The 15674-nt window shown below is 38.7% G+C and overlaps 1 protein-coding gene across 1 annotated transcript; it reads right to left on the bottom strand.

Annotated features, from left to right (window-relative positions):
• Positions 1–3260: 3260 nt before the first annotated feature.
• Positions 3261–15655, bottom strand: VPS37A (VPS37A subunit of ESCRT-I). Its single transcript, XM_080343811.1, has 12 exons — positions 15391–15655; positions 11528–11602; positions 10546–10660; positions 9634–9734; positions 8485–8701; positions 7428–7498; positions 5961–6088; positions 5810–5868; positions 5654–5722; positions 5022–5165; positions 4236–4316; positions 3261–4006 (listed from the first exon to the last, which is right to left on the bottom strand). The coding sequence occupies exons 1-11, from the start codon at positions 15516–15518 to the stop codon at positions 4236–4238; spliced, it is 1188 nt and encodes a 395-aa protein (XP_080199937.1). The 5' UTR covers positions 15519–15655; the 3' UTR covers positions 3261–4006.
• Between the last annotated feature and the right edge of the window lie 19 nt (positions 15656–15674).

Below are 15674 nucleotides of genomic sequence, written 5' to 3' on the forward strand. Positions count from 1 at the left end.
TTTACTGTTCAGAATAACATACACAATAAGGCTGTGAGAACTGACTTAACTTTGTTGCCAGAGTTTTAATTCAGTTTTACCTGAAGGTCTCTTGAATCTCTCTTTTAGAAAGATCTGTCCTAGTCTTTGAAGGGAGTAGTAAGATATTTGAACAGAAACAAGACCGGAAGATTTCTAACTTCCACATTTAGTCAAGGTCCAAAGTGGCAAAGCTGCAGGAGTATGTACAGAGCAAATAACAGAATGATACTGGGTCATTTGATACTGCTTAGAACTAACATTATTGTAGTCTCTTGCTTGTAGTGGTGGTTAGCATAGCTCTATATAGCTGACAAGCTCAGTCTTTCAGAAAGGTTTGCACGTCAAACACACTATGAAATCTAGGAAAACTTACTATTAACACCAGTTGTATGCAAGATCACCCTAAAATGAAACCTACTTAATTTCAGACTTGTATTTTAAAATGTCTCTGGTCTGCAATAGCATCAGTTAAAATTGCTATGTGGAGAATTCAGTTCTGGATTTAAGTAGTTACTTGGCTCAGGCAGGAACAAAAGGCCTAAACTCAGCTACAGATAACATTTAGCAGCAAGATCAGATATTAAAATTAGGCAAAACCCACACTCAATTAGCAGCTACAATACAGAATGCATCTCCAGCCCAAACTACCGCAACACCAGAGACAATCCACCTCCTTACTCTTGTGTTTCTTGCTCATTTATTTCACTTTTCCACTTGGCAGAACACCTCAGCATGAGCATGACAGTGCAAGGCTCGCCACAAACAAGTCACTGTATTTAGCCTATTATTCCAGATTGCTTAAAAGTTCACTTGCACATTTCAAGAGATTTTAGAATATGCATCTATCAGCAGCTGCCATTCTCTTACACTTCATAGGGCACTGTTTAAAGCTGGATTCACACCTACATGCCACATTTCAGCAAAATAAGGTAAGGAATGCGCTTAACAGTGAATTACCAGCATGCTAGAGGCCGAAAAACCCAACTCTGACAGACTGTTATTAGTGTTCTAAGTCTTCTGGTCAAAGTATGAAGATTGCCTATAAGGAAAAATGTTTGCATTGGCACAACCAGTGTAGGACAAAATGAAATGAAAAAAAAATAAAAACCACCCAACAAACAACCACGAACACACTCAAAACCACAAAAAAACTAAACCAAAACCCAACCAAACAGAAAGCGCACAGCAACAAACAAAACCAAAAAACCCAACAGAAACCAGCAGCAGGATGGTTCGTCCTTTAAGGGCCAGAAACAGGTTGGCCATTCCTGCGTGTGACCAGATACCTGTAGCTGCCTCCGTATACCATTGTTGAATACAGACTTCTGTGCTTCTTTTCTAGAGGATGGGTTTGTGACTGCAGAAGGGACTAAAAAATAGGGGGAAAAAATCCTAAGAGTATGAACAAAGATATGAGAGAATAGAAAAGGTGAAAAAAGACAACCTTAAACTTCCATATCCCCAAACAAGAAACACTGTACTAAGAACTTGCATTGAACAGTGACATTTTCTTCTAGACTCTCCTCCATTATCATCATCAGGACTCCCCAGAGATGTCCTGAATTTGTAGATTTGCTCACAAAAGTAACACAAGAGAAAAAGCTGAATTGTTGAGAACTTGTACTAGTTTGGAAAGCGAATCCCCTGAAAGTGACCTGGCTAGAGAGTTCAGTCAGAGTAGAGCATCACATTACACCACATAACATTCAAGAGGAGGAGGCAGATGAGGACAGAAGTCTGTCATCCCATGCCATTATAAAATGTATAAAGAAGATACCAGCCCAACTCAGGAAGAGCACTGGATGTTTGGTTATCCGTTCTTTTCTCTGCTTACAAGGAAGAAACAACAACAAACCAGCCCTGTAGAGGATTGTAAGTCTGGCCTTTAAGCTTGTTAGCAAGATATTCTGAAAAAGATCCAAAACAACTTGTGCACTCAGCACAGAAACAGGCAGAGCCTGCCAAGAAGGTAACACTCATTACTTAAATCTAACTTTTCTCCAGAGCTGGAGAAATCACACTACGCAGACACTTAAGTCCAGAAGCACTTGGAAAACTACATGACCTCATTTTTAATTAGGACTTCAGTTAGCACATGAGCAGAACTGCAGAACTGCTGTGTTAATATACAAGCAGTATAACGCAGTCAAAGGAATTTCTTTTTTTTTTTGCAAGAGGATACCCTTAAAATTATTGCTTAACCACGGCGTTTAAAACTCATTTATTTTTTTAGGCACCTAAATATCTTCTTTGATCTGGACCATAGTTCTATTTGCTTGGGATACCTAATCTCAGACTTTGGACCAGCTCTAAAAAGAAAAATGCCATTAAACACCAGCGAATAGATCATTTTCCCTGAAAGGCAGTATCTTAAGACAGACAACCACAGTACTGTAAAATATGAAAGGGCTGAGATGAAAGCTGCGCTTGAAGATTCACTAGCCTGTGGAAGACTCCTTGCACATAGTTTTTGTAACTCCAAGTTTACTCCCTTTTCTCCAATTCAGAAGAAATACACCTCATTGCATTTTGCTAGAAGAGCATCGCATTTAGGAGTGACTGAAAATCAGTGATGCAGCAAAGAACTCACTTGGACGCATGTGCTTTAGTTTGTGAGTTGAACCTGTGATGTTCCGTGACCCTGTCTAGGCAACACATAGGTCCCGTCTTGGCTAAGAGGTTTATCTCCAGATGGCTTCCTGCAGAGAAAGCAGCAGGATTCCTGACAGATTACTTCATCGGTGCTTTATCTTATTGATCTCTCAGAAGTCTACAATTCCTTCTGTTCTTCTGGAACTCAACTTTCCTCACGAACACCTAACACACTGACAAGATTAAGAAAAAGAATGTGCCTTTTTACAAGAGCAACAGAGAACATATATGCATGTATTTAGAAGTTGTATTTTTCTCCTATAGAATACTGGACGTGGTCCTATTCATTCTCAGTAGATATATCCCCATCCTAAAAAAAAGTCAGCTCACCTGAGGTAAGATTCAGAGATTCAAAGGCAGAATTAAGTCTTGCATCCAAATTCTATCACTGACCTTAACATAACACACTGTGCAACCCCAGCTAAATTAGTTTCTTTGTTCCTTAAAATTAGGAAAAAATAACTGCTACTTCATAGAGAACTAATTTTTATAAAGTGCTTTTGAGCTCCTCGCATGACAAAGATATTCATATTGCATAAAACAGAAACTGGCAGGTGACCTGATTATTTCTCCTTTAAGTAAAAACATATGAAAATGAAATTGTTTCATGAAAATTGTTTTTAATTACAGTGGTAGGTATCAAGCCACATCTGAAATCAAGTGCATCAGTGCTACCAAGAAACATACCAAACCTATGCAGAGATCATTTATTCTGATTCCCATGTAATTTGTTCCAACATACCCTTTGCTTAATGCAAATCTACTTCTTCAAAACACAATACAGGCTATACTTAGTTTAGTATTATTACTTAAAAGTAAAAAATCTTGTTCTTAAACATTTTGGCTTCAAGAAACAACAGCTCGTGAATCCATTGTCCATCTCAGATTATGAACTTCTTCAGTTTCCAAAGCCCTATCATCATTTATCTCAAACTCTTCCATAGATCAAGCCAAATCTATGTGTAAAGTTCAAAATACAAAATATATGAATTATGTTTTTATAAAAAAATGTAAAAAGCTAGTCAAAATTACATGTTTAGATATTTAATCTCTGAAGAATGGAGTATAGCAGCAGGAACTTAAATATAGTAAGAACTATCAACAATAAATACAGGAAATTAGTGCAAAGATTGCAATAGAAGGATTCTTGAGTACAATGAGAATATAAAGAGACATTCTAATTTGTACAAAAAACATCCCAACTCTGTATACAATTTCTTCTATAAATACAAGCACATAAGATGAAATGCTTATTTGCAAATAATAGTCATTAAAAAGTGTGCTTCACTGGGTTTTTCACTCATTCTCTTGGCAGGTGTAGTTTGCAGGAAGTCTGTAAAGACAAATTTCCATAATTAGAAATTTTTAATTCCTTGAGAAGTTATGTTTCAAATACAACCAAAAACAGATGCAGTACATACTTGATTTCCACAGAAAGCATTGTTAGAACACTAAGTATTGTAACAAATCTATTTGCAGTTGGCAATTCCTAAGTGGGTGACAATTATGTAAATTATTTAAAAAAAAAAAAAATCACCACAAATATTGAACCAGCAATTTACCTATAGCGGAGCATGAAATTGGCTGTGCATTGCTATTGCCTGTTGAAGTTTTTCCTCTTTGGCTCGTCTACAGTGGCAGAGCTACAAAACAAGACATAGGAAGAAAGAGTTCTGAAAAGATTTTTTTATAACACATACTACAGTTTCTCTTCAATGATTTAGCAGCTTTGCAGGCTCTTTTAAAAAGGAAAACCCTGAGAACCACCCTCCTTCCAAGCTTCTAGCTGAACAACTGTCTATATCGATAACATGTTCCACCCACAACCTCTTACAAGAGAAATACATTTATTACACATCTTTAAAGAAAGGTACAAGACTGGTAAGTTCTCTTGTCACAGTATGAGCAAGAATGGTGGCCTTTGAACTTCAGTTACTTCTTTGGTGATAGGTATCAACAGAATAATTAGTTTAACAAGTTTAATAAATTGAACATTAAGGTTGCTTAATATGTCATTCTATGTCAACTTACCAAATTTAAAATTATCCAAGTATCTATCTTTCTGGTACCTATATAGGATATAGAAGAAAGTGGCACAAAAATATCTGCAACCACATGGGACTCGGGTCTAATGCATGAGACCTTTGCAGTCCTGTCTTGAAAATATGTGCCTTCAGAATGCAGATTGTATTTTAAATAGACTGAAGCCACTTAGAGATGTATTTTTCTTTTGTTGGAGCTTACTGAAGCACTGTTCTGTATCACAGGACTGCTCAAACCCTAAGTCTTACATTTATTCACTATGTGTTGTATATCTCTCAGATTAGAATGACTTGTATATTACATACCGTTCTCTTTTCCATGAAACTACTAAGAAAGTCATCTATTTCTGTTTTGCCTTCCAAGAAGTCTTCTGCAATAGTGTCAGATTCCTCTTCAGCTTCATGAGCAGCTACTTTAAGTCTTGCTTGCAGAGCACTTGGACTGCAACTCTAAGAAAGTAAAAACTCTTATGTGATATTAAACTGTCCATTAAAACCTACATTTCCAAGAAGAAAATTAAGTGACTATATAAATATGGGATATATGAAATAGAACAACACTATTACATAAAAGCTTAAGTGCCTAGATGAAGCTTCACTTCCAAGAAACAGCATAACTTGTTAGAAAGGATTCAACCCAGGGTTGTACTTAAGAACAGCTCTAAATGCTCATCACACTCCCTTCTTCCAACTTGGCTTCTGTTCTAGCGTCAAAAAAAACACCCAACCCAAAACCACAGTCGTGCAGTCATAACACTGTTTTGCTTTCAAACTGTTTGGTACTTCATCCCATTTTATTTCAAACCTGATGTGAATCTATTTCATACAAAACTAGAGCTCAACCAAGAGACTGTTCTTCATGGATAAAGATACAAATCACAACTTCAGTTTTAGTGAAGTATTCGTAAAGGATAATACAATATAGAGATTGATTATACCTCACTAAGTTCATGCTGTCTTTGCATCTTTTTTTCAAAGGCTGCTTTCATCTGTGTGAGTTGCTCATACTGTAAGACAAAAATGAATGTTTTACTCCTGAAAAAAACAGAATATTACAATTACTATTTCTGAAAAAGATTTTATTGTTCACTTACTTTATCCAAGACCATCTGTCTTTTTGCCTCAAGACTAGGCTCCAGCAACAAGTTCTTTTCTGTAAAATAAAGTCACTATTACTACTTTTTTAAAAGGATTCAGTTTGTATAACAGAACACAGCCACAGATGCTAATGTTTTGACATCTTACTTGCCAGCTCCTCAATGCTTTTCACTAACTCAGCTCTATCAGTAATGACTTGCTTCAGTTGTGGTAGAGTCACAAATTGTTCCAGTAACATTTCCTCTTGCTCATTCATATTGGTCAGCTGTGATATACTACATTCAAACAGAAAGAAAGAAGATTTAAAGCTAACAGCAAATACTCCGTGTAGAGTAACTCATTTCTGCCAAAAGTCAAAAGTTTGAGGCATTCATTGGGACTTAACAGATACATGACACTTGACCACTAATTTTTCTGCAGCAGTAAGCTTAAAAAGCAGTGTGTTAAAAAGTATGTCTCATTTCAAGCCTTACTTGCCTATAAAGTGTTTTTTTAATGCTACTGTAACAGATTGACCTTGGCCAGCTATCAGACACCCACCCAGCTGCTCTCAGTCCTTCTCCCCAGGCTACCCAGACAGTGCCACCTATGACCAGTAGAGCTCCTCAGCACAGCTGGAATGCTGCTTGTGACTTTACCACCAGAATAATCATGGAATTTTAAACCAGTCTTCCTGGAAGGACCCAACTTGATTAGAAAGCTTTGTTTAAACAAACAAATTGTACTTCCCCCCCCCTAAACCTCCTAATTGTCTGCTACATAATAAGGATGCTGCTAGAATTTGCAGCTGATTTAGCTAAATTAAACAGGCTCTTAAGAAGGTGTCAAGGGAAACAAACCCAGAAGTCATTCTTGCCAAAGGTCTTTTCCTTTTTGCAAGGACAGACTGAAAACCTCACTGAACTATGACACTACCATGAAGATAGGAGATCAGAAAGAAATCAATCTCCTAAAAGTCTTTCAGAATTAATAGGTAATTTGTCATCTATTTAATCTCAGATAACTGATCAAGGAGGCCATCTCATTAGATCTGAGCAAATTGCTGGGAACAATAACCAATAATTTTTTTAAAAAATTGTGACAAGATATGCTTTTGATGCAAATCTTTGTATAATATGTATGTGAAGTATGTAGATGTGGAAGTGATTTTCACTGGGACAGCTGGCACATTTACCACCTGGATTTATCTAAGCCAAATCCCCTTACCTGTGGTGAGCTGCTCCCCAAGTAGTCTATTTGCAAACCATTTTCAAATCTATTTCCCTGTCCTCTTTCCTCCTTCAAAAGTTACGCTTAGTGTATTAGTAGAAATCAAGTCCCTGGTGAGGCCCCAGAAGACAGCAGAACACTGATAGTTAGAAAAAGTAAAAATAAATGCACTTTTTCCTGGTGTTGAATCCTAAAGTATTGTTCCTGCTGAGAAAACCCTAAATAAGAACCACATTTGAACACAAGGCTGGCTCTACACTTTTGGTAAGAGGTAGTTCTCCTATTTATAATTTCTACAAAAACCTTTCAGTGATGCATACAGACTTTTGAGAAAAAGCAAATACAGACCAGCAGTAATTGCCTTTTAATGGCTATGGAAAGTTTTGCTACCTTCTGAAAATTTACCTCAGTTCTGAGAGTTCTGGAAAGGTATCAGGAACATCAGGCATCTTGTAAGTACATCCATTCTGGCCAACCTAAATGGAAGTTTGGAAAAGCTTAGATTTTTGAAGAGAAATTTCTTGTTATTTAACCTGATCAACCCAAAACCAGATGAGTATTTGCCAGTAACAAGAAAAGCAGGAAAGCACTAAGAAGTAGTAGCACTAGTTACTGAACAGAAGATAACTCAACCATGGCAACGAAATACTTGGGGATGTTTGGGAAGGTGTGTCATAAAAGACGAGTCAATTTTGGAGGAAAATAATACTGTTTTGCTATGTCCTCCGTTTGACAACAGGTAGATGACTCAGGAAACACATGGGAGCAGTTTAACTCAGGGAAGTTAGAAGAGAGAAAAAGATTGACATATTGATCTCCCTCATGTGGTTTTTAAACCTATAATCCCTTGCAAAAAAACTTCCTGGGCAAGGAAAAAAAAAAAAGTCTGTCTTCACAGAAGGCAGAAACTTTTAATTCTATAAAACAAGAAAAGTGCCTTTCAAGATGAAGAAAGCTTTTGTTTCTAGAGACAGGATTTGATTAAAGACTAAACATTTAGATGTAAAGTTCTTGGAGAATATTCAAAAAAATCCTCTGAGTGCATCAGTGAGAGGGAGTTTGTAAGTACACACATACAATAACCCTGAAGAGAAGCTATTTGAAGCACGAAGCCAAGAAATAAATACTCCTCACATAAAGGCTTGAGACTGCACATTGTTCTCACCTGATAGGTTCTGGACAGGAAATCCCATATAGAGGAAAGGATCTCATTTTCTCTGGCTGGAGAAACAGTCACAGCTGCACTATGTATAAGTCTATTCAAAGATACTTAGCGTAGCACTAGTTTCAGTAAAACTCAAAGATTAACTTGTTGCTCTGACTACAAGTTCATTCTAAAAAACTTTCAATCAAAGCCAGAATAAAAGTTTCATTTTCCTAGCATGAGCAATGCCCTGTGCAGCCCTGAGGGAAATTATACTCAGAGTCCAAAAGCTTAAGCAGCAAAACTCAGTGCACAGACCTGGAGCACGGCTTCTGCCGTCGGAACAGGGAGTGGCAGATCAGCAATCAAGCCATAAGAGGGAGCAGCAGGCTTGTCTGCAGCGTAGCTTGAAGGAACTGCTTCAGCAACCGGCACAGCTGCCATAGTTCTATTAGTTTCTTGAGGTGGGTATGGAGGAAGAAATGGAAACCCCTGAGGAGCATAAGGAGGCATTCCAGCTGGTTTGTTGAAAAGGCTAAAAACAAAGAAACAAACAAGACATGACCATGAGCAACCTACTGCTTACAGCACATTTCTAATAGTTTGAATTATAATTACTAGACCATATACAAAGACATAATATTGAATTTTTAAAACATCATAAACTTTGCATTTTCTGTTCTCACTTACTTCCACCATAGTAAGTCTATTTTATGTCTTATACTCTAACATAATGTACAACTCCATTAAACTATATTATTGTAAAGCAGCCAAATGCAATCACACTCTCAATTATAAGAAAACTACATCTCAAAAATTTATGAGCACAAATTTAAATTGTTTCCATCTAAAAGTCCTTAGGAATGCACCCATGTCACACATTAATTGTTACTAATAGTATAGCATGCAAGAGCTTGAGCAACACACACATAACTACTTCTAAACAATATGAATGATTTTTTTTAAATTCCCAGCTGCAGCTGCATCTAAACCCAGTATTGTCAGCCACAAGAACCATAGTTGTACTGATAAAGCTGTAATGTCTCAGACTACTTTTGCATATTTAATACAATTATTTAAACTGCACAATTTCTGTTGCACAACTGTGCAAGAGAAGCTGCTTCTAAGCCTGGCAGATCATGAACAGAATATAAGGAAGCATAACTGCTCAAATCATGATGTATAGCAAATTCAAGTTTTCACCTGATAACGTAAATATTTATTCTTTTTCAAGAAAACAGAAGTTATATCAGCATGTTGATACAGTAACTCTGAAGAATCCTAGTGTTTCTTGTCAAAACAATCATGCCATCAAGCATGAAATTGTGCAAGTGTGGGAAATCTATGTCTCCCAAGTCATCCACTACATTACTCCTGTTTCTGCCCTCCTAATATTTCATTTCATCTCTTTTTAAAAAATGTAAGTTAATACACATAACTCCATTCATTATGTTAATAGATACTTACTATGGAAACGATGTTGAGCTAGGAGCCAGAACTGGAGGATTCTTCCAGAACTCATCCAGTAAACTTTGAATGATTTTTCCAAGATCTGAGTGCATTGTAAACTGATAAAAACAAAACAAAAACTCAAAAAACTTAAAGCAGCAAGATGTAGGAGAAAAATTATTCCTGGATTCCAACAGTTTCAAAACATGCTGAATTTGACTATGTATTATATCAACATAACAGTGCTGTAAGCTATTTCAGAGACATATCAGCTAATGTAAACTGTACTTACACAAGCTCCAAATAAAGTTATAAAGATACCCCAAACTGAACAGAAACTACAAGCATTTTATATGTTCCATTAACAATGGAGAATCAATGAAGTATAACATTTCTGATGAAAAACAAAAAAAATCCACCTCAGTTACCAAGTTACATTGGGGGCAAAAAAAAAAACCAAAACAACACTCTACAAACAAAAAAAACTCCTACCACATCCTTGCTGGCAGAGAAAACAAAACCAAACCACCCAAACCCTAGCATATTAAAATCCTGCATATTAGAGCTAAAACCTTTACAACTTTTTAACAGGATTACAATAGAAAGAACTGTGTTACAGAACAATCTTAAAGAATCCTTCTCCCTTAATTGGAATAGCTGTAGAGAAACAAGAACTGTGCTATTGGTACTTAGAATAAAAGTGAAAGGAACCTTCTAAGCCATCATAACTTAAAGTAAGTTTAGATAAATGGAATACCAAACTCAGTAATGGTAGCAGTTAAAAAAAATTAGTCGTATACTGAACACTAGTGAATTTTTGTTTCCAGACCCCTGCTTTTTATTACCAGAAGTATTAGCAATAATATAGTATGACATGTATTAAAATTGCTATCAACAGTAGATACATAGGAAGCTACAAATTATACATACATTACTTATTAATGGACTGGTCACATATACTCCCTGCTTGTCCACTAAATGATGTCTCACAGGTGGAAAAACACTGATGATCGGTTTTTCCTGAGGAAACTGAGGTGGAAGCAAGCTGCAAATACAAGAACCATCATTACTACAGCTACATATCATAAAGTTTGCATAAGAAGCCTTCTTACGCAGAGAAAAAGTACTATTAATTACATAAACTTACTTTTCTATGAGAAGAGTTATGGAGAAATACCGAGTGAAGCATATAAGAGGATTATCAGTTACAAATAGAAGTCAGACAGATTAGAATACTAGACGTCCACAGAACTGAAGAGAGCATTTAGTGGGCAAAACTGTAGTATAACAATGAAGCAATTATGTCCAGGAATAAAGAAAAAACTGTAGCATAACAAGAATATTTTCTAATACAAATGCTATTACTACAAAGACAATGTAGTGTAACCTGCAAGAAAGGCAAGTTATCAGGCTAAAGCAATAGAAAACTTGGTAAACAGAATATCACCAATATTTGCGAGAGCAAAAGCACTCCCCAAAGTAAGCACGTAGGAAAAGTTACAATAAATCACTCAAGTTATGATCCAGAAGCTTCACTGGAGTAAGAGTTAGTACAAGGAATTACAGCAGATTAATAAATTACTAGTTAAGTTTATTTTTTCGTCTGCAGGGGATTCAAAGTCATCAGAAACCCTCAAGTGTTTTCTCCTATTTACCTTCAACTAAAACCAGACAGATATCTTAGGAGCTGAGCACAGCAAAATATAGTTTTGCTGTCAGCTGAGCATCTGCATCTTGTACAGAACTACTTTCACTCATATCAGCACAACTACTAATGCAAGATTTGTGCATGCAAAGGTTATAGTTCCTGAAATTAGTTATGAGATGGGAGCCATTTATGTTCTATTACTACTTTTTTCCGCGAACACTTTTTATTTTCAAGATGTGCATAGAGATATCTCACTCTACTTACATGTTAATATTAATTGTCAAGTTGTTTACAGTGAATGGCAGTCGATATTCCACATCTTTCTGAATTTCTGTAATGCTGTCAAAGAAGAAATTGTTAATATCCAATTCATGGTCAATATAACACCCTAAAGTCTAAAAAAAAGGCATGACCTCAGACTTTTGTATTTAGTTTAGCATTGACAAGCCTTGTAAGAATGAAATGTAAAGTGCTGGAGTGAGTCAATATGCTTCAGAATGCTATACTGAATACCAAGATTAATGTAAAAAATATTAGATTCAACTTTAAAACCTCATACATGACCACAAGCAATGGAAATAAAGGCAGAAAAATTGTGCTACCAACTGATTTGACAACGATCTCAACTTATTTTTCTCTACTTACTGGCTTAAGACACAATATCAGCAATTTTTTTATATACTGATTTTATCTGATAAACCATTTACTTTGCCAAGGCGCTATACTACACCTGGTTCACAAGTATTGCTCTGCAACACTGCCTACAGATCAATATTTAAAATATACATTACACTAGATCTTCCTTAATAGATTAGCTTACTATTTAACAGTTGTTTTTTCCACATGAACCAAGTTCTATGCACTTGCACAGATATTTTCAAGAATTATCTGGAGAAGAGCTACTTGCAAGAATGTAAAGCTGTGTAATCCAGTGACACTCAAGACACAGACACCTCCAAAAGCATTGAGTGAAGAAACGTGTACCTAATGAAATCCAGTGTGCCTGAATCCAAATTTGCTCCTCTCGTAACAGGTAAGTTCCTGAGAAACATCTTTAAATCAGCTGCTTTAACAGGAAGTTGATTTCAACACTCAAAGCACTCTGCAATCTGTATGCACAGCAAGACAGTTTCGAAAGATGGTATCACAAAGAATGTGGAGAAGGAGGAGGAGTAGAAGACTTAGATCAGAAGCAGAATTTCCAGACAAAATGAACGTACCTAAGCTGGGACTGGGAGAGAAAGCAGGGCAGAAAATAGTCTTCATCTTATAATGCCTCAATCAAAACACACTTAAAAGGCAGACTAGTTCCTCTTCCAAGTACTTTTCCTGCCTGCACCTTGTTAAGAATATTCTTCTCCCTCATCTCTCTAAGGCTGCCTTATAAGGGGCAGGAACACAGCTCCAATTGGGAATAATGGCACTGAGTGTTCCCAGAAAGCCTCTCTGTACCCAGCTTCAGAAATGTCCCCTCATCCATTCATCACCAGGCATACTCTGGACAATTACTTCCTCAAAACCACCCAAAACATATTACCTGCAAATGTGTGTTAGGTGCACTGCTAGGAGTGTTTTGTATCCCTCCAAAGCATTATTTGCATACAGAATTTAAAACTTTAGTTTTCAGAATTTCAGCAATAAATGGACTAAGACACAAATCTTACTACACATCTTGCTTTCTGCAGTGCAACCTTATTCCTCTCGCAGACAACTCAGAATCTGTTCTATTGCTGTGAAATCACACACTGTTTGAAGAAACTCTCAGGCATCCTCAGCACCAGAGAACTCAAGTCAATTTAGTGCTTTAAAACAAAATGAAATCACCACCTCCTCATTCTTAACTGAAGGATTCTCCTTGGAATCTCTCATGCACATTCCTGCCCTGTAATCATCTGTCACTCATTTTAATAGCCTGCTACAAAATCCTTCTGAGAAGGGTATATAATTATATTCTACTGACATGCACAACCTATAGGAGCTGTGGAGGAAGAGGACAACAGAGAGAGAGAAACAAGAAATCCAGAATGTCACTGAGGTATCCAAACTATTATAACCTCCTTTGGGCAAAACCTTGAACCAATAAACTTAATTGTCCCTTCCCCAATTGGGAATGGGTATGCTGAAAAAATGGCATGTTCTTAACTCTGTCTAGAACAACAGCAAAGATAAGAAAACTGTTTTTTAAACATAAAAAATTTATTTCAAGCTCCCAACTTGTGAGGGATCCTGAACAGGAAGACTAACTACTGCAATGAAATTAAGATCACATATACCTGGGCTTTTATTACCTACGAAGACCAACCAAACTTACATAACTTTGGAAACCACACCATGCACAGAATTTTGAGTATTTCAGGAAGGAGCAACTGGGATATGCATAAACGAACAATGAAATATACTTATCAGACAAAAAAACCCAAACACATTAGAATAGCATTCATTTAATTATTGCCTAGGAAACAACATTGTTGCAATGCTTCCTGTGTATTCCTGTCCTAAAGATTTGTGCTGGTGTGGAGGCCACAAGCAAGCACACCAGTCCTACCCGCCCCTCCCCACCAAAAAAAACCCTTTTCACAACTTCCACCAACTACAAACACCTTTTTAGAAGCACAGAATTCAAGGCAGAGTTATTCAGATTTATTTGGTAATAAGAATCCATTATGAAAAAGTTATGCTTTGCCAGAATGCACTCCTTCATTCACCTTTTTTTTTCACACCTATCCTCAAGAGAGATCAGGCAGGCCAGTTCACATTGTTGAAAGTTACATTTGATCAGCTATCACCTCCCCACTCCTTATCTCCATTCCTGCCTGCACTGCATATACTTGAAGCGGTGCCTGCATAGCAGGTAGTAAAACAGTTCAGTGAGCTGAACTTGACAAAAACCGACCACCTTTTCTGAGGACTTAACTTGGGGCAAGCTCACCTCCCTAGTAGAGAAAAAAATGGTAGAAATAAAAGGCTAAGCAAGGCCAGTCCAACAAAAATTTCTAGTTAGATAAGCTGCCGCATACTCATGGAGACAGCTCCTTAGTAAAGTAATCCATCCTTCAAAAACATTTGCGAAATTGCCTCTGAGCAGATTAAAGTTTAAGCAAGCAACAGTACTTAGTAATGCTGTCATACTTCTGTCTACTGTGTGATAATTCAAAACATTGGGGTAGTGAGTGAACTGCAGTTATCAAACTTAGAAATAAAATCAGTTCTTCTTCCATAACTTCTGACATAACTGAAAATATTATATTTTGTCTGGATCACTTTTGGAGGCTTCTGTCATTCTACTTCAACAGACATCCTGGGAAGAATGAATGCCTACATGTTCACAGAAAATATAACTTGAAATATATAAAGTGTGGATCTCCTTTTAAAAGATGAACAGGCAAAACTGATCAGCATACCGAAAAGCTAGAGTATCGTGTTTAGCTCTAAAAAGTGTGGTTGTTGAAGAGGAAAAAAACCACCTGCCTCCAGTGAGCACCTAAACAAGTTACTGAGGAACTGTCAGTTATCAGCAAGTTAGCACTATGCCTCAGAAAAACATTACGTAAAGCCAGTAGGCCTGCTACTGCTAACAAGATCATTGAGAGACATGGCTCCTTTATACTGTACGTCTTATTCTTAACTTTTAAAGAAATATGCTCCTACAGCCACTTTATTCCAGCACACGCAACCCCTAGCTCTTCCTAGACCTTAAAACCCATTAAATCGTTTAGCTGACTTTCCGGCACGGCAATCTCGCCCGATGGCCCGGCCAGGCCACACGGACAAACACTCGGCCACCGGGAACGCCCCGCCCCCCCGCCAGCAAATCTCGCTTTCGGTTCCCAGGTGCAGCCTCCCGCCGCGCCGCCCACACGGGTTTCTCCCCTCCGCGGGCCTGCTCCCCGCTGTCCTCCAGCCGCGCACCCGCGCCCCTGCCCCGGGGCCGCGACCGCCCGGCCTGGGCTGCAGTCGGGCCGCACCGGGAGCGGACGGGGCGCAATCACGTCCCGGGGTGTGCGTGCGGGGACACACGCCACCTCCCGAGGCGCGGCCCCAACCGGGGCTCCGGGCGGCGCCGGTCCCGCGTCAGGCGGCGCGGGCCGCCCCCCTCCGCCGCCCCAGGCCCAGCCGCGGCCACTCACGAGGCGTGGGCGCCGCGCAGGGACTCGATCTGCCGCTGCTTCTGCTGCTGGAGGCTGGTGCGGGCGGGCAGCGGCGCGGCGGGCGAGCCGGAGCCGCCGCCCTTGGCGAGGGGGAACAGCCAGTTCATCCTCCCGCGGCAGCGCCCGGCGGGCGCGGGGCACCGGCGGCTCCGCACCCCGGCCTCGCGCCCTCGCGCATGCGCGCGGCGGCACCGCCTCCGCCCGCCCGGCGGCCGAGCGGCGGCGCCCCGCCCCCACGGCGACACGCAGGCTTCGTCACCGCC

The sequence above is a fragment of the Nesoenas mayeri genome, assembly GCF_963082525.1.
Source record: "Nesoenas mayeri genome assembly, chromosome: 4".
NCBI lineage: Eukaryota > Metazoa > Chordata > Aves > Columbiformes > Columbidae > Nesoenas > Nesoenas mayeri.